The sequence below is a fragment of the Ciona intestinalis genome, chromosome 11, assembly GCF_000224145.3.
Source record: "Ciona intestinalis chromosome 11, KH, whole genome shotgun sequence".
In the NCBI taxonomy this organism is placed as follows: domain Eukaryota; kingdom Metazoa; phylum Chordata; class Ascidiacea; order Phlebobranchia; family Cionidae; genus Ciona; species Ciona intestinalis.
The window spans coordinates 1,819,565-1,841,163 of record NC_020176.2 but is presented as its reverse complement, the minus strand read 5'-3'; the positions used below and the strand labels follow the sequence as shown (position 1 = coordinate 1,841,163).

At 30.7% G+C, this 21,599-nt stretch overlaps 1 protein-coding gene across 1 annotated transcript in view; it reads right to left on the bottom strand.

The window, feature by feature from the left end:
* Positions 1-21,599, bottom strand: part of LOC100178148 (ryanodine receptor 3) — a 63,745-nt gene that overhangs the window by 1,832 nt on the left and 40,314 nt on the right. The window contains exons 71-109 of the mRNA XM_018813888.2: positions 20,766-20,899; positions 20,176-20,257; positions 19,399-19,529; positions 18,713-18,863; positions 17,947-18,143; positions 17,569-17,684; positions 17,417-17,458; positions 16,931-17,058; positions 16,260-16,347; positions 16,101-16,205; positions 15,685-15,894; positions 15,275-15,367; positions 14,685-14,797; positions 13,206-13,305; positions 12,510-12,598; positions 11,975-12,083; positions 11,174-11,353; positions 10,674-10,750; positions 10,295-10,371; positions 9,799-9,879; positions 9,176-9,321; positions 8,764-8,835; positions 8,279-8,468; positions 7,607-7,823; positions 7,178-7,336; positions 6,930-7,055; positions 6,190-6,319; positions 5,748-5,851; positions 5,057-5,105; positions 4,889-4,995; positions 4,657-4,786; positions 4,265-4,362; positions 3,987-4,203; positions 3,497-3,715; positions 3,011-3,097; positions 1,843-2,016; positions 1,288-1,461; positions 608-732; positions 34-241 (exon numbers count right to left, since the gene is read on the bottom strand). Coding sequence (XP_018669433.1) covers positions 34-241; positions 608-732; positions 1,288-1,461; positions 1,843-2,016; positions 3,011-3,097; positions 3,497-3,715; positions 3,987-4,203; positions 4,265-4,362; positions 4,657-4,786; positions 4,889-4,995; positions 5,057-5,105; positions 5,748-5,851; positions 6,190-6,319; positions 6,930-7,055; positions 7,178-7,336; positions 7,607-7,823; positions 8,279-8,468; positions 8,764-8,835; positions 9,176-9,321; positions 9,799-9,879; positions 10,295-10,371; positions 10,674-10,750; positions 11,174-11,353; positions 11,975-12,083; positions 12,510-12,598; positions 13,206-13,305; positions 14,685-14,797; positions 15,275-15,367; positions 15,685-15,894; positions 16,101-16,205; positions 16,260-16,347; positions 16,931-17,058; positions 17,417-17,458; positions 17,569-17,684; positions 17,947-18,143; positions 18,713-18,863; positions 19,399-19,529; positions 20,176-20,257; positions 20,766-20,899 — 5,035 coding nt within the window. The remainder of the gene's footprint in view (positions 1-33; positions 242-607; positions 733-1,287; positions 1,462-1,842; positions 2,017-3,010; positions 3,098-3,496; positions 3,716-3,986; positions 4,204-4,264; positions 4,363-4,656; positions 4,787-4,888; positions 4,996-5,056; positions 5,106-5,747; positions 5,852-6,189; positions 6,320-6,929; positions 7,056-7,177; positions 7,337-7,606; positions 7,824-8,278; positions 8,469-8,763; positions 8,836-9,175; positions 9,322-9,798; positions 9,880-10,294; positions 10,372-10,673; positions 10,751-11,173; positions 11,354-11,974; positions 12,084-12,509; positions 12,599-13,205; positions 13,306-14,684; positions 14,798-15,274; positions 15,368-15,684; positions 15,895-16,100; positions 16,206-16,259; positions 16,348-16,930; positions 17,059-17,416; positions 17,459-17,568; positions 17,685-17,946; positions 18,144-18,712; positions 18,864-19,398; positions 19,530-20,175; positions 20,258-20,765; positions 20,900-21,599) is intronic.

Genomic DNA, 21,599 nt, shown 5'->3' with positions numbered 1-21,599 from the left:
TATAATTATTTAAGCACACAAATCACAATTTACCTGCTTTCCATTATGAGTTACCGATGTTAGAATAGTTCGTAAACCTTTCGAACACATCGCGATATCAAGAAGATGCAAGGAGAAGAAAAACCTGTTGTATTGACCAAATATGGACATAACGAAATACCACAGTAGATATAGGAAAGATTGGTCGGAGAAAATAACACCAGTCTTCCATACTGTGTATTTGATATCCACGTTCAAGAACCTGGAGATTAGTAAAAATATTTATAAATAAAAAAATTATTTTGATTTAAAAGCCAATAATAATAGATATTAATTTAAAAGTCATTATATTGCACATAAAACTTACACAAGAAAAATAAAAAATGGCTGTTATGTGATAGCTGTAGAGACTCAGCTAACAAACCACACACAGTATTAAACAGTTTTGCCCATATCCATACAACTTACTTCATGTCAACAAACAAAATTGAAAATAAATACCAATAAACCATTTTTACAATATATTGTTATTTTTAGTTTAGATTTGTAACACAACAATTTTTCAATCAAGTAGTATAAACGAATTGAAAAAAAAAGTTTAAATCAATGTTTAACATAGTGTTCGTACAACTGTGTTAAAATGTTTCCTTTAGGTGGTTCTTCTTCATCCAGAAAACTTGTGTTTGAATGATCCATTCCAAGTAAATCTTGGATTCTATCTTGACCACATTGTTCACCAAATTTGTCCAAAACCTTAGATTAAATTAAACACTTCCAATTATTTAAATATAAGTCACTTACAATCCTAAAGCTTACTGTGATGTTTGGTAAAACATGTATAAGAAATTTGTTGCAAAATTTGTATTCCTATGTTGGTAAGGTTCTTGTCAGGGACCTGGGATTTAGGCCAGATATGGCTGTGTACCCTACCAGGTCAGCTTTTGAGCACCGGCCCTGGTAAAGTTCAGTTACAGTGCAAGCGCCTAATCCACTGAGGCATGGTGCAAGACAAAAACTATGCTTTAGATGGGTGGTCTCATTTAATTACTGTAAACAATTCTCGTGGTGATTGAACAATAAAAAGTACTGTATGTTATATGATTAGTTGATTACAAACTTTACAAAACATCTAAATGATAAACTAGAACTTATGATAATGTTTAAATAGAAATTTGTTTTGGTAATTAGTGTATTAAATAGAATTTTTGAAAATTAAAGTTTAAATTAGTAAAAAATATTTTTGTTAAAATGTTTTATATTTTTTAAAAAATTGTTAGAATTTTGTTTGTATACAGTTAACAAACAAACCTTTTTTTTGATAAATTTGTCCCAATAATTGGAAGGGAATGATGGACAAGAAATAACAAGTTTGTCCCATCTTCCGCTCAAGTCATCGTCAGTTGGATCTTCATTTACATAAAGTCCGTCAAATTCTAATTTTCGTGCAACTTCTTTTTCTCGTTTGAAAATGACAAGAGGAACCTGCAAATAATTAAAACAACATAAATTTTAAACTCTTTTTTTGAATACGGTACATTAAAGAGAAACAACTTAGCTATAAAACAACAGTCGTTAAAAACATGCTCTGAGTAAAACTGTCAAAAAGTGGCTGCTAAACACGGAAAAATTATATGATATTGTAATTGTAATATTTAGGGTATTGTAATGTCTAGACACAGTTGGTTGTAAATAGTGCGTGTGCAGTATCATACCACCTTATAATTAGGTTAACTAAACCAGTATTGGGATCAGTACTACTGTGGTTTAGCCTTAAATTTAGCTTTAGTTTCTGATTTTTAAAAGTTGGCTCTAAAAAAAATTATTTTTTAAAATTACATGAAAAAATAGACGTAACTACAATACCTTCAATCCATAATACGACACCAGCATTGAAAAACTGAGAATAAAATGAATAATTGAAAAAGCTCGTAACGTTGGTTCCATGTATTTTGATGTATCTTCCAATATTAAAGATTCTTCAACTTCATCTTCGCTTGATTCCGAATCCACTTTAAGATCATTGTTGATGCTGTGCCACTGTTGAGGACAACAATATTTAACTGTTCTAGTGCAATGATATGAATATATAAAAGTTACAACTTATTATCCGAATTTCACTCTCTTTTTTCACAAGTGGGCGCTCTTATTAAGTTTAAAATTTTGAAAGAATACACAAAGAAACACTTTAAATTGGTAATAAGTGTAAAACAAATTACTTAAATACTGAAAATACCTTTATAAATATATAAAATACTAGTAAGAACATCTTATCCAAATTAGGTAGGTTATATACGCTCTTTCGATCTGTTTACTATCGTCGGCTCTGTGGTGTAACGGTTAGCGTGCCGTCTTTTACTCTCTTTGTTACGTTCTTACTGGGTTCGAGTCCCGCACAGTGCAATACGTTTTTTTTTAAGTTTTTTTTGTGTGATTAGCACGAGTTAGGGGTTAGGGGTTAGAGGTTAGGGGTTAGGGGTTAGAGGTTTAAGTCTTATGTGTGTAAACTGTAAAACTAACTGTTAGTAAACGATTTTTTATAAAATATTGAAATACTATACCAGTACACGTTTATATGTCACAAAAACGACGTTTTTTAAAAGTCCCCAGAAAATAATAATAAAAAAATGAGTGCCCACTTGTGAAAAAAGAGAGTGAAATTCGGATAATAAGTCGTATGTATATATAAATATATAACAATGTGACACAGGCGTTGCAACTGCTATAACCCAGAGGTTACAGGTTCAAGGCTCGTCACTACGTTTTTATTTAACTTACAAGAAGAATGTGTTTTTTAGCACAGTGCATGAACATGTAGCGTTGGATTTTAAATTTTATTGTAACCTTGAAAATAACAGGAATGGATTACAATCTTTATATAACACTACATATTATAAATTATTTCACTAAATATATCATATAGCGAGTGACCCATTTTTACCAGTTTAAATCAAATTTTGGTTGCAAGCCATAGTATACACACCGCTGCTCCAAAGAGAAATTTATTTTATTGTATATCGCATGAAGTGCTTACCTTATAGAAGAGTAAGATAAAGTTGATGCAGAATGTAAGACCAAGGGCAAGAATCTTGAATTTGTAAAAATTGCGCGCAAACAAACCCTGTGTGAAGGATGTTTGTTAGCATGTTCATTAAATAAAATGAAATATAGTTTTAATACCTGTACATATTAATAGGAATTTAAATTCTCTTGTTGTAATCACTGCGGATAATTTTAACCGTGTATTTCTATGTTATCGTTTTTCTGTTGGGAACACTGGCGCCTTTTATTATTACTTTTCCGTGCGACGCTGAAGCAGGTTTACTGTTATATACCGTTCTCTCTCTCTATACAAAGTCACTGTTAATATAACCAGTATACTGTGTTCGCATTATGTCTGATTTTCAGCATTTTTTTGTTAAATAAAGCCAAAGGTATGCTATTGAAGTAGTATAAGGTGAGTTGTTAAAAATACTGCTCATTTAAAATAAATATTCCACATTTAACATGGTTAACTTACCATAGTTCCCATACAAAATGCATTCCAAGTGTCAAGGTACATTGCGTTCCTATCTTCAGTTTTCTCTTCATGTTTATATCGAGCTGGTCGACCACATTCCTTCATACAAGTATACCACGGTGATATATTATCTTCACCCGATCTTTCATCGAACGACATCGCAGATTTAAGATTCGATAAACGTTGTTCACTCGTTGACGAATTTTCCAGCGAACTTAACTGAAATGTAAAAATATTAATTTAAACGAAAAATCTTACAACAAATGCAAACGAAGTTAATTACATTAAAGAAAAGATTTATATGATTTTTGTGGAAATGGTTTCTTAAACTGTTTGTCAGAAACTAACACTAATTTAAGTTTCTGTGTAATAAGGTATTTTTTAAATACTTAAATTACCATAAACTGCAAACAGATCCAGAGAATCAAAAAGTAGACATTGTCCATTAATGTCTACATTCACTGTGGTAGTAAAACAATATCAAACTCACAATTGTGCTTGTAGTGCTTGCAGTCTGCCCTATTTGTTTTCCTTTGCGAAGAAGTTTTCTTCTTTTCTTGATCTTTGAAGTACGAGGTGTGTTAATCCCACTCTCATAATCTGATGCGATTAAACTGAACGTATCAGCTGCCTCATCTACAGTGAAGTCACCAAATCCAGCTTCTGGCTTCGTATGTACAACTGCTTTTATAAGTTCTTTGCTTTTCCTAAACAATAATTTATGTTGTCAAAATATTCCATGTAAAAAAGCTGCAAAATTAAACCAACTTTATGTCCATTCCAAAAACATCGGAAATGAAATCTTCTTTATCTCCTTTAGTTTGATCTTGCCCTGTATCGTCAGTTCCACTATCACTGAGGTTTTCCTATTTAATATAAAATTAGGATTATATTATCTTAATATCGGAATTATAACAAAAAATATCATATTGTACACTATATGTGGTAGCCTAAAATATCTCATGTACATTTAATAGTTTCTAGCATTTCTCTGTTTGGACAACCCAACAGTAACCTTTGGATTGAAGTAATTAACATTAGGTGTTTTGTCTAAAGACACAAATATTCACAATGGTAGCAGTATCGAGCTTTATCTTTTGTTACAAACTGAGTATGATAAAAAATCTTACAAAACTTTAAAAATATGAATTTTAACTTACAACCGAATGTTGTATTCTTTCATGCGTAGGACACGGCATTTCATCGATTATTTCAGTTAAACTTTTTTTCTTCACTTCCACCACAAGGAAGTTTGAGAAGAAAAGAACATACAAGAAATTTCCAAAAATTCTAAAAAAAGAGAAAAATCTGTTGTAGAAAATTACAAAGATATTTTAAAATGTAAAAAAAATAAAAAGGTAAAAAATAAATAAAAATATAAACAAAACTCACTGCAATAGTTCTATGCTTAGCTTGCAGAGCTTGATGTTAAATGTGAAGAATAAGAAAACAAGGGAAGTTATTACTTCAATCCAGGTCATTGCACGAAACTGTCGCACCTAAATGGTTTAAAAATATTGAGAAAAATACATTTCAACCGTTTAATACTAGTATACTTACATAGCTTTTAACAACCTTGAAATTAAAACTGGGTAAAATTTCTCCTGACCTGTTTGAAAGAAAATGTAAATATATGTTAATAAAAAATAAATAAATAAAATTTATACACAGGTATATATATTTTCGTAATTCCATTGTCCTGTGATCTGTTTGGTATTTGTTGTTATAAATAAATGTAACTTATTTACTCTTGCATGACATGGACAATTGTTATAACACAGGCAATCTTTTTCATACAGCGTGTTCTGTGTTATACACTGTTTTCTGTTTTATATACTGTGTTCTGTTTCATACACCATAACCAAGGCTTTGTTCCATACACTGCTTACAAGTTACCACGTATGTAACTTTGTAAGTGGTTGTTTTTTGCCTTTATGTATGGCTGACCATTTGGACAACTCATTAGTGACCAATGGGTTGAAGCGGTTGGTGTTAAATGTCTTGCCCACGGACACAACACCCATAAGGGTAGCGCAATGAGCCTTGAACCCATTACCTCCAGGTAATAGGCAACCGCGCTAACTTTTATGCTATGGTATGTCTAAGTTTTAGGGTTTAAACAATTATCGTTATAGGCTTACAATGTTATTAACATTGAACCCACAACCTCTAGTTTAAATACATGCGCATTAGCCACTATGCCCACGATACCAGTATTGTTGGTAATATCTGTAGAAAAACTTAGACTCACGCAGCAGCGTCCTCCTCATCTTTATCATCACCTTCCTCATCGTTAACAGCAGACGATGAAGAAGCTCCGAACCCCGCTTCACTAATCTCCGAAGCAAGTTGCATCTGAGAAGTCACCAAAAATATGTTTTTTTCATGATTTTTTATTTACCAAAATTATCCTTTTATCGAGACTTTTTTATTCGGGTTTTTATCATAGTGGTTTTTTAAACTTTGCTTTGTTTTTTCTAAAACATAGTACACAAAACTTCAGTTGTGTTTATTCGGTTTTAGTGATTGAGGTGTACTTAACATGTAAAAACAGAAAGATGAAAAATAGTGGTAAAAACTACAACCATTTTGTTACCACCTCTCATAACATAAAATTCATACCCTCTACAACTCATTCGTTTTTCTGTTAAATCATATAAAAAACTTTAACATCGTAAATTAATTAATCCAACCTCAAAAATTGTGTCTTCACAAAAGTTGACAAATTCTTCCATTCTTCCATTATCTCCCTCATCGTTGATCACATCAAAGAAAAATTGACGTTTCGATTCTTGCACTTGAGGTTTGTGCCATTGGTCCAAACTAAAAGGAAATATTGTAAAATAACCGGACACATGTGTGTTATAGCCATTAATCAGTGCAATACTTCACATTGCAAATGCATCTATGTTATATTGTTACGATTTTTGTCTAGTAAAAAATTGTATGTTTCTATGTTGTAACAAAGTTTCTATTTTGGTCTGGTATAAAATTACATGATTTTATGTTACAATATTCTATGTTTGCCTTGACCAGTTTGTGTTGTATATTTGTCTATGATGTTGTATATTGTTTCTATAAGGCCTTTTATTTATTATACTATATCTATGAGTTGTGGTGAAACTGCAGGAGTTGAAAATAAACTTATTAGGTAAATTGTGCATGGTGTGTTCCAAACATCATAGAGCTATTAAATAAAGACTTTTATAAGAGCAACAATTACTGTAAAAGGATAAAGCCTCCCAACAAAATGTACTTTATGAGGAAACAAATCATTTTTATACTCGAATATTACATTTTTCAAAAATAAGTCTATGGAAAATATTTAAATTAAAAAACCAGCCTGTCAACCAGAATATGTTTGGACAAAAACATTTTATTGCAGTAAAAATGTTTAATTTTATTATAATCCATTAAAATATTTGAATCCTACCTTGAAGGTTTAATGTTGAAATAAACTCTTTCAATTCTTTTTGCACTTCCAATAATTTCAATTCTTCCAAGATTTGGTTGAAAATATTCCAACATTGCTTCGGCCATTTCAAGAAATTTCTTTAATCTGGAAGCATTGACATTAATACCTTTTCTTTGTTGTGTTAATTAACTTAATCTTAGTTATTGTATTCAAGGCTAAAATAAAAAAAAATACAAAAAAAGGTTTAAAATCACAGCCCATGTTACCTTGTATCCCTTGGCATGTGTTCAGCAAGATTAGTGAGTAACACAGCCATGTTGAAGCCGATATCAGCTGCTGGTTCATGGAATTGTTCGGTAAATTCATCGTAATTTAACTTGTCATCAGTTGACACAGCACAAGCAAGTAAGAAATCGATTTCTTCACTGAATATGAAAATTTTAAATTTATTCATTTTAGATTTATGTTAAAAGAATAAAATAAAATAAGAATTAATACACACACAAACAAGATTCTGTTTCAAAACTACATCACATAAGTTTTACCCAACAATGAAGAAAAGAGAATTAATATTAATGTACACAAATTAAAAAAAGTCTTAAAATAACCGAAGCAATGTTGGAATATTTTAAACCAAATCTTAAAAAAAAAAAAAAAAAGATTCATAAACTCATGTATTATTCTAATTAATAAACCTTGAATATATTTTCGAAGCTTCCATTGCTCGTTGGAAATCTTTTCTTGAAACAAACCCAGTGTGTTCTGCGTCATATTCCAAAAATTTATCGGATGACGTGATGTCTTTGAGTCGTAGAAACATGTTGAAGAAACGAAGAATTAATTCAACATTGTGAGAAGATTCAATCAACGTATCAACTAATTGTCGACCAATTGTTCCATCAACAACATTTCCTGAAAAACAATAAAATTTAAAACAATTTTTTTTCAAGTTTTCATGAACCACTGGTATTTATTGTAAATGTCCAAATTACATTTTTAGCGTTTTTACAAATATTTATTAACAATTAAACCGATACGACATGTGCATCCTATTATTAACAACACCCTACCCACAAAAAAAACATGATTTTTTGAAAATAATAAATTGTCTTAATGGAAACATTAAAAACTAGATATTTATATTTAAACTGTGGAATGTATGAATAATAAAATGTTTTGTTCTGTAAACCAGCTAAATATAACACGCAAAAACGAAAAAACTATTCCAAATTAATTTTTTTATCTATTACCCAATTGTATGATCATAGTTTTTAAAAATATGGTAAATAGAGTCTATTTAGGCATTACATTTTATTCACAGAACAGAGTTCATTTATAACTTGAAACATCAAAATATTTCAACAAACCTTCCAACATGGACAACAACATAACAATCATATCTTGTTGCAAATCAAGCAATTCCTTCAACAAGGATAATTGTCGCTTTGAATCTTGTGATAATTTCATTTGCATATTTGCAAACACATGTAAGAATCCCACCACAGCATCCCATAACCTGCTGTGTGCTAATGCTTGCTGGTTGCCTTCACATGGACCCTGATTTAAACAGTTCAATAAAATCAGAACTTTAAAAACCACATATTTTGTTATATCTGCTACCAGGCATTATGTAATTTAAAAATAAACGTTAAAACTGGCAATTTTGTACCAGATAAGTCCCTAAAAATTAATTGACATATATTTATTGTCAGTTAGTTCACAAATCATATGACATAATTAGTTAATGTAACTTATTTATCCTCCTATTCCATCCACCTTATGTCTGCTTATGAGATACTAAGTGGTTGTTGTGTTCAGTTTTCATAGAGAAAATGTTGAAATAAAATTTCACCTGAATATATTCAGTAAGAGTGTTGAAAACTTGCTTGGCAACAGCGATTGCTTTCGAGAAGTTTTCTTGACCCTGAAAAAAACATTTTTTCATACTTTATATTAAACATGCATTTCTGTTTTAACACAAAATTTAGTAAATACAATTTGTTACAATGTGTTTTTTTACACTTTACAGTGTTTTATATAAACATTATAATGACAAACAGCACGAAATAAGGAACATTATTAATAAATGTATATATTTAAAAATAAAATGTTGTTCTAATTACCATTAAACCAAAAATTTACCATTTAAAAAAAACAAAAAACATAACAGTTTTGTTCCATACAAGGTTTATTATAATTATATCACTTATGTTTAATATAAGATTATTTGGTTCCTTATATTATAAAAAGTTTTCTTTACTTACTGGAGCATCAATGGTTTCTTTTGCAGAATAATACCAGTAGAAATCACTGATAGCTTCTTGCAACCGCAAAAGATAATCCACAGTTGATATGATAATGTTGACTGTGGTGTTGTTTCCAACTTGAGTTCGAAGATAATTTTGAAAATCTAATTTTCGTAAAAAAACAAATTTGGTCAAAACTAGAAATTGTTTTGAGTTGTGTTGAATTTAAACTTGTTGAATTTAGGAAAGAAGCTTAAAAGGATATCAATTAAAATCAACTTTTTTGCTTTCACTGGAATAAAGTTGTATACAAATATGTTCCACTTTTTGAAAAACTGCGTTTTTTATTTGTTATCATATCACACCCACAAAGTTACATACAAGCGTGGTAAATCATAAGCGAACACAAGGTGTGTGAAAAGAAACACGAATGTTATAACGTCTGTCGTTGCTCAGCCATGTAATGATTAATAAGTTGCATTCATTTCCACATAGTTTTATCTCATAAAGTTACACATACGTGGTAAGTTATAAGCAGGAACGAGGTGTGTAAAAGAGAACCCATGTTATAACAACTTTCATAACAATTTTTTAACCCACCGCGTGAGGATAAATATGTTACATCATTTATATATTCATACCTGCATTGTGACCTTCACAAAGCAATTGAAGAAATCGGAATAAAGCGCAGGTCAGTTCCGCATCACTCATAGTTTTTTCACCTGGTAATGATAAATTTCACAAAATTTTCATAAATTTAAAGCCGAAAATATTTGACAAGCGCCCTTCTTATTTGTTTAATTGTAAAACATGCCAAAAAATTTTTTTAACTTATACCTAATTTTTTTTTTAAATTTTAATTACCACAACAACATTTTAACATTGTACTATACTATTTTAGGAACTTTATTGTAGATGAATTTTGTTCAAAAACCATTTAAGTTTATATGAGGGTCTGTCTTTTCAGTGGCCAATTTATCATCATGTCACATTTCAAAGTTTTTAAAAATATAGTGTTGAATAAAATCGGTTCAATTATATTAAATGTATTGTTGAACGTTTTGAATTCCAATATTAAAGTTTATATTTATAAAGTTAAATTAACTTCAGTCAATGTTAACGTTCATACAAACCTACCTGTGATAGTACATTCATTAACATGACCCAAACTTTCCGATTTAAGACTTCTTTCGTAAGCATTCAGATCTAATACACTGCAAGGAAAAAAATTATAGTAAATAAATCAGAAATAAAAACAATAAAAATTAAATAAATAACAAACAATGATATAATTTATTGCTTCTCAACCGTATTTCTTTAACCCAAACATTCTGCATGATTTAATATCAAAGCTATGATTACCCAGTTTCCCAAAACTAAATTTCACAGGAAAACTAATTTTTAGATGCAGTGGAATATGTAATAATACCCATATAATTATGTAACAATTAAAATAGTTTCCAATATGTTACAATAAAAATAAGTTTATTTTTGCAACCCTAAATAAAATTCTTACCTGCACTGATCCATTAACCCAGCAACACTTGTAAAGAAACGAACATCTTTCTTCGCTTTTAAATGATCAAGCATGATCTATTATGAAACAAATACATAAAAACCATGATTTTTTCACATGGATTTTTTAATGTATGGCTGAGTACTTAGACAACCCATAATGGATCACTGGATTGGTGAAATTGCCGTTAAGCATCTTGCCGAAGGACTCATTCCCAAACAATAGCAGCAGCGACAAGCCTTGAACCCTAATCACTTTGCCACAATTTTATTTTTATTTGAAAATAAAACTTTATTCATTAAAAAAATCATTCATTAAGAAAAAATCATTCGTGAACTGATTTATTAAATTATGCTGTGCTGTGTGTATAATTTGGGCACGCATATTAAGGGGTAAATTGATGATAATGCACCAAATAAAAGTAATTTTTTGATCCTATAGCCTGAAGGGACAGGGTTTTATCTTTCACACACACACTAATAATTCGTGAAACAACCTACCTTCTGCACAAGAACATTTCCACCAGTCAGTAAAGCAATTCCCAACTGAAGTGTCGTAACGATGGTGTCGGAAACATCTCCACCACTTGCACTGATCATGTATAAGACCATTTCAGCAACTCCACGGGTTGCAAGACGCTTTTGTTCGTAAAGAAGTCTTTGTTTTTCTTTTTCTTTCTCCTAAAAAGTATAACAAATATAAAAATGAGTTAAAAATGAGTTTTGCTTAACCATGTTTTTTATATTAATAGAATTAACATTCAATACATTTTTAAATCAGTGCTTCTAAAGTTTATATGTGGAACAACAAAAAAAATTATAGTAAGCCTTGAGAACTATTTGCAATTTTATATCACAAAACTTTTTGTAACATACAAAAAGATTAAGTGGTCCATTCAGGCCTAAACCGTACGTACCATGGCACGCTTACAGTATTGAAATATCTAATGAAATGATTAAAGTTGTAAAATAACACTACAAAACTTTCTGGGATTTAAATTAAAGAATAAAAATATAATTACATTATGCTTATTTGCATGAAAAATATAAATAAACACCAAGAACATTAACAGGCATGTTTTCAGCTAAAACATCAATTTGTATGTTTTAAATGAAGAAGTGTACCTTTTATTTTTTAAAAGAATGAATGTAACTTGCTTTATCCTCGCATGCACGGGGGAAATGACAGTCGTTACAACATGTGTGCTTGATACACATAAAGTCTGCTTACGAGTTACTAAGTATGTCAACTTGTAGCGTCTTTTTTCATGTATGACTAACAATTTATTTTTAAACACTTGCCTCGAAAGATTTTTCACTTTCTTCCCCCTCATCCTCTTCTTCATCATCACCAGTGTGACAACTTTGTGTCATAAGTTCAGAATATGCCAGGTATAAATCATCATTCTCGCTGTTACAAAAAAAAACATTTTTTTTTTAAATACAAAAACATTTTTTTAATTTAAAAAATGTTTTTTGAAAAATTTTAACATTTTTTCTTTCTCTTCAGTTTATTAATTAAATATCTTCTTTATTGCATTCAAACGGATAATTAAAAAGTTTCTGGATTTTATGCACACTTTTAATCTAATTGCATCGTAATCTGTCTATATGATTTAGTAGCAGCTCACTGCGAGTTTATCATATGTTAGGGTAAAAAGTCACGCTATTAAACTGATAATTTTTCATATTTTTACCCATACTTTGTTTAAAACTATAATTAAAAAAAAATTCCTTCTTTTGTTTTTAATTAATATTTTTTTTATTACTGACATGGTTCAATAAATTTGTAATATAATTTATATTAAAAGCTCAATGAATTTATATCACAACTTACACAACAGAGGTGACAGCTGACATACTGAATACTTGAATAAGTTGACTAAGTGGATCACAGTGCAAGGTTTTTCCCTCTTCTTGGTTTGGCTGATTCCAAAAATAAAATATTATTACTGTTTTACTTTTCAAGAGAATATGTAGGATTGATGCATATTTATTCATTCGTGGTGAGACAACAGGTTGTTACAGCACATGTGCTTTATTTCATACACCAAGTGCCAGATCACCAGGTATAGAATTTTAAATTTTATGAAGGATGATAAAAAAAACGGCTGAAAATTTGATGACCACTGGATCAGAGCAATTATTTTAAGTGCCTTGCCCAAGGACACACATGCCCACAGTGGAAGCAAATTGAAGTTTTAAACCCAGTATCGTCTTGTAATGAGGTAAGAAATCATTTAAAAGTTCCAAAAAGTGTAAAATAAGAATCACAGATTTTCATGCCTGCAACTTGTTGTTGAATGTATATAACTGTGAATGTGCATGCCATGCTATTTGTGTGATGGTTGCCGGCAAGTTTTTAAACCTCATAGTAAAACAACATTTACAAAAAAAGTCATTTTTAAATGGATGGAGTATATTAATTTTTAAATCGTATCCTGCTTCCTGTAAATGGCTGATCTTTGATGAACTTTGCTGTTCAGGTAACAAAGCATGGTTTCTATGGTGCAGCAAAAGCATGTTTGAATACCTTATGAACCAAATTTATCAACTTTCCAGCAAAGTTTGACTGATCAGTATAAACCCAGTGTTGAGAATAGGAGGGAACAAACATGGATATCACTTTGTGTCTAAGAATTTTTAACAATTTTCAAAATAATTATGCAGGTATATATACAAAATTGAAAGATTATTTCAAACTCCATAACTACCAACCTAACCAATAGACCAAGGTTCTATATTATTCATCCACTAAGCCCAGCAAATATGTCCTAATAATCCTGAAATTTTGATATTTCGAATGAATGTAATGCAACTTGCATTATCTTCGTGTGGCCAGAATAAATATCATTCATTCATTCTGTTTCATACACCCCATGCCAGCTTATGAGTTACCGCGTATGTTACTTTTTGAGTAAATATTTTTTTTGATTTTTATATTTTTCTTATGAATGGCTGGTAATTTGAACAAACCATTAGTGACCACTGGGTTGGGGCAATTGCTGTTAGAAATCTTGCCCAAGGTCATATACGACCCAAATAAACGGATTGTTATTTATTTGTACACCTGCTATCATAAACTTGTTTAGTGACACAACTGTCTAAAAATACAGATACGAGAAAAATATCACAAGAACCCGAAGTAGAAACCATTGTGTGGTTTCTGTTGGTTAATATGGTACCACGTGTGTTCAGAAAACAACACAACAAAATAACACAAATTGTTTGTGTTCAAATAAAACTGAACACACTTAACCAAATTTGTGTCAGTGCAAACAAACATCCAATGCATTCCATTCAAAGATGTGCAAAAGTTTTTACAAATAGGAACATTTATTGAATCAGGCACCAAAGTACCGTAATAATGTCGATCAGACCACAATTGTTTGGTTCTTCCGTATTTAACCATTTTTCCATATACTTAGATAGGAAGCAATTGGATACACGATGCCTGTTTTTATTATGTACTAATATTAACATTGGCATATAAAGTATAGTACTGTGGGGTAAGATGAGATACTGTTAGAGCCTAAACCCCAAATTTCCTGATCGTGTTTTTAACAACTTTCTTTTAGATTCGTTGGGCTACAGATATATAATTCAGTAAATATTCTGTGTTTACTGCAAAACAGACAATGCAAAAAGTGCCATCTTACCCCGCCTTACTAAATATGAACAATGAGGTCCACCAAACTTCATACAAAAAAAAAAAGCTTAAAAAAGGTCTTAGGATTCTTGTTTTATTATGTACCGTACATGGTAACTTATACACTAAGTGTTTACGCGTTGTTGCGTCTTTAAAGTTAAAAATGTTTAAATTCCTAAATGCCCATGGGCTTCTAATCTATTTATCTACAGAGCTGTAACAATTTCTAACATGTTTTTAAAAAAAATACAATTATACTCTGAATGCTAAGAAAGTTCTCTGATCACTAACCTAATATAAACTTATTGTTTCTTTTTATAAAAAAATACTTAGATTACATTAAACATGTAGGCCAGTACTTACATTGGAAGGTTGTATAAAGGAACCATTCGAAAACATGACACTACGGCCCTCTTTCTTTGTTTTGACATCAATTTCTTCCAAACTGCTCTTCGAGATTTTGGTGGATGCTCCGTCTTTATGAAGTTTTATTGTTAAAATATCTTATGTTGTATAAATACAATAATACAAATATTAAAATATATATTTGTATAGACATATAAGCCCGAAAGTTATAAACCCAAAATTTAAGGTTGTTTTAAAATTGTAAATACTATCATATAACTTTGTAAGTCAGTGATATTTATTCAGGAATGAAATTTATTTCGTCCCTACGGTCACGATAGCGAAGAACAAGAGAGTTGAAAAAAGCGAAAAGACGGGTAGTAACGGTTAAACAACAGTTTTTAAAACACGCTTATTGATAAAAATAGAAAGAAATTATGTTTTGATTAAAAGGCGTGACCGTTACACTCTAAAAATCATAGATTTAAATTAGAGTTCATAAGAAAAGTGTAAATTAATAAGCAATGAAAATAACGCAAAGTTTTAAAACGAGAGGTTTAACAACTTGATGGAAAAGTATCAACAATATTTATTAAGAAATAGCTTACCAGGTGTAGATGATATTGTACACGTGATATTTCTAACAACCAATCAGCTCGTGTTGTAATATCTCCATGTTCATTTGTTAAATCTTCATTTACCTTTTATTAAAAAATTGAATGAATTTGCTCTATCCTAATGTGGCGGGAAAAGGACAGTCATTATAAAATGAATGTTTCAAACACTTCATGCACCCGTATAAGTTAACACATTTGTAATTATGTGGGTGATTTTTTCCTGCATTGGAGACAGTTTTGACAATCCATTAGTGACCATTAGAAGCAAATTTCCTGTAATATCTTGTCTAAAGACACATACACCCACAATAGAGCAGCACTAAGCTTTGAACAGGTTACAGGCGACAGATACTAATTTGAGTGTTATAAAACTACAAAAGTATAAATAAATTGGTTCTTACATTTTCCCTTAGAGCAGAAATTAAATATTCTTTCACATCATCTTCCATTTCTTTCTTTAGAAATCGAGTCTTAGCTTCTTGTAATAAATTACAATCTCCAACTTTTCCCATGTTCAGTGCAACAGGCAGCATTCGCTTGACGCATGCAACTATGAGTGATGTAGATGGCGAATAACGATCACCACGCTTTTTAACGATGCGTCTGTTTGCCTAGAACACAAAACTTATTCAACTCAAAAACCTCTCTTTTGCATTTATTTCATTTTTTTGGCAAAGAAAATCCAATATCTATTTATAATTACAGCCAAAAATATAAAGCTTGTAAGTACACAAATAAGTTTAAATTAGTTTATACTTATATTATGTCATCAGCAGTTTTGACCAACTTTTTTTCCCATGAAGTTAAGTATACTCACCAATGCAGAAGCAGCGTTTGGAGTGGCACTTTTATCAGCTGTTAGTACAGACATGTTATCTATTTCATGTTGAACTACAAAGTTTTGTTCTTCTCTTCTGAAGTTCTGTTTAAAAAGAATTAAAACTCCCTACTGTAGATGAATATGTTTTATACTTACAACAGATTTTGCCCAAATAACAAGAATCTCAGACAACAACTTAAAAAGTGCAATAGCATTTTGATTTTTCTCTCGGATCCAGAGTGATCTAAAAATGAACAAAAAATTTAAGATGGTAACTCAAAATAACACATATTGTAACTTTTACAATGTTAAGCCAAATCTCTTTGAATATTATGTAAACAATTTTACATCATAAACTAAGGCTTTTAATAGTTAAGGCTTGCTTTTTTGTTAAATATTAAAAAAATATCCAACAGAAAATGAAATTATTATCATTGGAACATGTTCTAAACTACAGTGATCACTTTTAAAATCTCTTTATTACTACGCAGTACCAATATGATATTTTTATCACAATCACTCATTTACTCTTATAAAACAGGTGTTTTATTGCATTTCAATCGATATGGCTACACACACATGTATTTTTATAAGTAACCAAGTATTTATGAACAAGAACCTGCCAGCAAATATTTCAATCCCAGTGGACTAATGGGCTGTCTAAGCTGTCAACCATCTAGAAAAAGCAATCACCCAAAAAAGTTACATACATGGTAACTCGTAAACATGCATGAGGTGTATAAAATAGAACATTCGTGTTATAACGACTGTGAATATCCTGCCATTCAAAGAAAAAGCAAGTTACGTTCATTATTATTAAAACTTACTTGCTAAGATCAATATACCGAACCAGCAGTGGGTAGAACGCATAAAGATCGCGAGCAATTATTCCATAATCTTCCAACATTAAAAGTTCTAAATCCGAAACATCATTCACTCTTTGCTCATACTTTACCTGGTTACAAAACAATGTTACAAAAAAGTTACTTAATCAGTAGAATGCATGCAAAAACTAAGTATATAAAACAATTTAAATGAGCAAGAATGGAAACTGAGCCGACATGCATTGATGCATACATTATCAAAAGTTTTTCATGCATAAAGTAAATAGTAGGAATTTTAAAACAATGAAAAAAATGCTTAAAGTTAAAAGTTATTGAATACAAGCTGCAAATAAAATAGTCTTCAACAGACTTTAAACACATTAAGAGAATGTTAGGATAGCTTCACCTTTTATCAACACTCTACATGTACATTCAAATATCATAACATGCAGTTAAATACATGCGGTGAAACTGAGCATGGCAACTTACTATGTTCAGTAGGTCATTCATTGATCCTTTGTGGCCAGCAAGCTGTGAACGTGAACATGCATGAGAGGTGAAAATAAAATTAAAGAGAATTTTGAACTTAAAGTGCAGTGTTTTTTACTAAGTTACAAAGTAAAAATAAAGAAAAAATTTACTTGTTCTTCTAAATCTCTGATCTGTTGGATTCTTTTCAGTGATTTGTTTAAAATTGGAAGAAAATGAGACGTCAATAAATCAGGATCACTTTGAACCAAGATTGGCTGTGCATAAACTGATAAAAAGAAGAATGTTTTAGTTTTTAACACAATTTAGGATATAGGTTAATGAAATTTTCTTGGCCTAAATCACAGATCCAAAGACATGCCACGCTGTAGGACCTCACCCATGTAGAATAGAATTAAATGAAGGTAAGTCAAGTTAAAATCTAAGGTCAAAAGTAGGCAATTAGGCAATTTAAAGCCAACAATCATAGAGAACTAAACAAAAAGTGAGTTAATTTTTTTATTTACAAACAAGAAAAAAAAAATAAAAACCTGCAATCCTTTTCATCCAATCTGCTTCATCAGATCCAAGGTTATTTTGGATGAGACGTAGTACATCACGGAGAATGTTGTTTAAAATTTCTCCTGAAACTGCAGTTCCACAACCAGATGATTCTTCAATTGGAATTCTCTTGTCATTAGTTTGCTGGGCAACACATGCACCTTGTTTCCACCACATTGGAAGGTATCTATGCAGGTGAATGAACCAATCAATCAATCAATCAATCAATCAATCAATCGATAAATGTAATTTGCATTATCTTGGCACTGACAATTGATATAACACAGGTGTTGTTGTATACACATTGTGCCCGCTTACAAGTTATGTATGTAGCTTTGTGGATGATTGTTTTAGGTATGGCCAACAAATTGAAAAACTCAATAATGACCACTGGGTTGGAATTATAGCTATGTGTCTTGTACAAGGACACATACACTCACGTCACAACACAATAGTAGCAGCGAATCTAATGGTTAGTGCATATAAAATTAATTGGTTAGAAAATACTACTAATTTTTTTTTATTGGAGTTATGCCTATTTTGAAAATAAAGCAAAAGGTTGAATCAAAACTAGACAATCATAAACAAATAAAGTCTGTATGTAAATCTAAACAAAAATCTTATAACAGCTTAACAAATTTATTTTCATACCCATGTTTAAAATTTCAATAAAAACGATCCCAATAAAATGCTCAATGCACAAAATAAAATTGTCATTAGCTTTATTTCATTAAAAAAATCTGTATCACAATCTACCTGCAAATCATAGGAAGAATGATGTCAATCATTTCTGGAGCTTCCTCATATTTTGCCCCCGATTCAGCCAAGTGACTTATATCGGAAAGCAGATTGTTCAATGTTGGAAGGAGGGGTGTGAGCTGTTCAAGTTTTGGTGGCAAGCCAAGTACTGAAGTAAATACATGGCAAGAAAAAAGAATAAATGAATGAATGTAATTTATTTATCCTCACGTGGAGGGGAAACAACAGTCGTAATGGCATGGGGATTCTGTTTTATATAGCTCGTGCTGGTGATGTAACTTTGGGTATATTTTTTATCTACTTTTATTAAAATATGGCTGGTTATTTATACGATTCCTAACGAACCAATGGGTTGGCAAATATAAAGTTTAAATTTTCAAACTACAAAAGATTACGGAATTGTCTGAATTAAGAGATTGTATATTATTTCAATAGTTTAAAGTAGATGAATGCATAATTTTACAACATAAATTAATTTTTCATTTATCCTTTTTCATTTTCTAACACTAAAGGTCTCGCATGTGTAAATAGGTTAAATTTAAAATAAAAGAAGTACGATAGAAAATAAAAATGGCTTTCGTGCAAATGGAGCTATAAATTTTACCCAATTCTCTAGCAATTGTTGAAATATGATCCAGCAATTGTTGAAAAATGATAACAGTAGGAAAAAATTTCTAACTTACGTTTTCGATCTTTTATGCTGAGAATGTTGTAAATTGAACAAGAATTGAATTTGTTGAGACGAGGTTCCAGAAATGGGACAGGAAAGGCACTTGCAAATGCAGCTAAGCATTCTCCAACTTGTGATCGGTGGCTAGAATCATTAATGTTAGTTAAGATGTCAGTTTTGTGACAAAGTAAGCATTTCTAAGACAAAATTTATAAAAAAAGAAATTTTCAAACAAAATTTATAAAATTATTTAAAAAAATTTAGTAAAAATTTTTTTTACCAACAATTTTATTTTAAGAATCTTATAAGATTTTTATTATATTAGTTGTAAATCCCGTGGTGTAAAAATGATGTGTGTATGAAAAACTGCCACTTTTCATTTAGTTTTGTGGTATGAGATATAGTTTACATTCGTAATTAATGCTAAGAGGTTAGTACATGTGTTTTCATAATAAGCATGCATTGAAACCAATTAAAAGAACCAATTCTTCATATGAGAACTGGGTAACAATGATTTAAAAATATTGAAACACGGTGTAAAAAAATGGTAAACAAATAGTAAAATAAATATTAGGAAATTGTGACACCGCAAACTAATCACAAAATCTTACTTTTCAAATATTTTTTCAGCAAACTTGATGGTTGATTTTGTGCTGCCACACTCAGTCAAGCTGGTGATATGTGGTCAAAAGTATGGGTTTGTTAAATATGAGTTTGTTAAGCAGTATAGAACATATTTTAATGAGGATAAATGAAATGAACTTCAATGTTTAATATATAATTTCCTTACCGGTCAATAAAAGCTCCTTTGCCTGTACCAAGACTGTACAAACCATTAAGAATTTTGTAGCAAGACACTTGTATTTCATCCACTGCATAAACAACATGTTATAGGAAGGAATATGCAACATTCGTAATCATCCAGATAAGAAAATAATTAAGTAAATTTAACTTGCTTTATCATTGTGTGCATTGGAAAACGACAGTGGTTATAACACAGATGTTTTGTTTCATACACTCCGTGGCCGCTTACAAGTTAAAGTTACCAAATGTTCCTCTGGGTTTGTTGTAAACTAATGGCGAACTTGTTTTTCAAGAATTTTTCCAATTTAGTATTGTACAGAGTGTGTTTTCTTACACACACTTTTAATTAAGTAGTTGCAACTTGTTGTGAGTTATACATATGTAGAAGTTGAAATGGCACACTTTTTAATTTACACTTTCCATAACTTTTAAACACAGTAACAAGTTAAACAACCATAATTTTCATGTGAATTTATATTTCTTTATACAGTATTTTTAAACTCATATATTTTTTTACACCATGATTCAAAATGGTAAATCAATTTTTGTTATTTTAAAATGTTACTTGAAACTTACGCAGCAAATCCTTCCCAAAGTTATGGCGACCCAAATGTCGAAACAGAATTGTTAGAACTGGTAGAATGCAGTGCGTGACATAATTGGTGGTTTGAGCACCAAGCATCATTTTACGAAGATGTTTCATTCGACCACTGAAACAAACATGATTCAAATTTATAATTCTTGTCATCACTTAATTATCCTCACATAGAAGGACAACTCAGTGTTAAAATGTATGTTTGTTCTATTCTATTCTGTATGGGTGTGGCCCCTGAGGATCTAGTATATAAGCCATATTGGGACCTAAATATTTGTTAATGCCCACCATATGCAAAAGTTTCATACACTTTATGTCTGTTTGCGATGAAGTATAAAGTAGCTAGGATACCAGTATTGAGCTCCAAACTTATACTTTTTACATAAAAGGTTGTACTTCACCACTATGCTGTTGCTGATAATATGATAAAAAACAATCAGTTTTATCAATACAGGTCAAGTCTTAAAAAAATAATTTAGACTTGTAAAACCCAGGTAATCTAATTTTCAAACAGTTACGTTTTAGTAAGAAACAGAACAGTAGTGTGTTTGTATTAACAAGTGTAAACTACAGCGTCATTTCTAAATTCCCTTAAAGTTAGTCGTTGCGGATGCCGGCGCGCGTCTTACATTCCACGTTAATTGCAATTTACATTCCTTGGTTTTCTTGTGTTTCGTCTGGCCATGCGCTCGTCTTTTTAGTTCATTTCAGTGTTAGCTGTGTAGCGGTAGGTTCTTATTCTTTGGTTGTTAGTCGTTTTAAGTTCTTATCTAACTGTTTTATTTTCTATTTGAATAAGCCTCATAGCGTGCCAA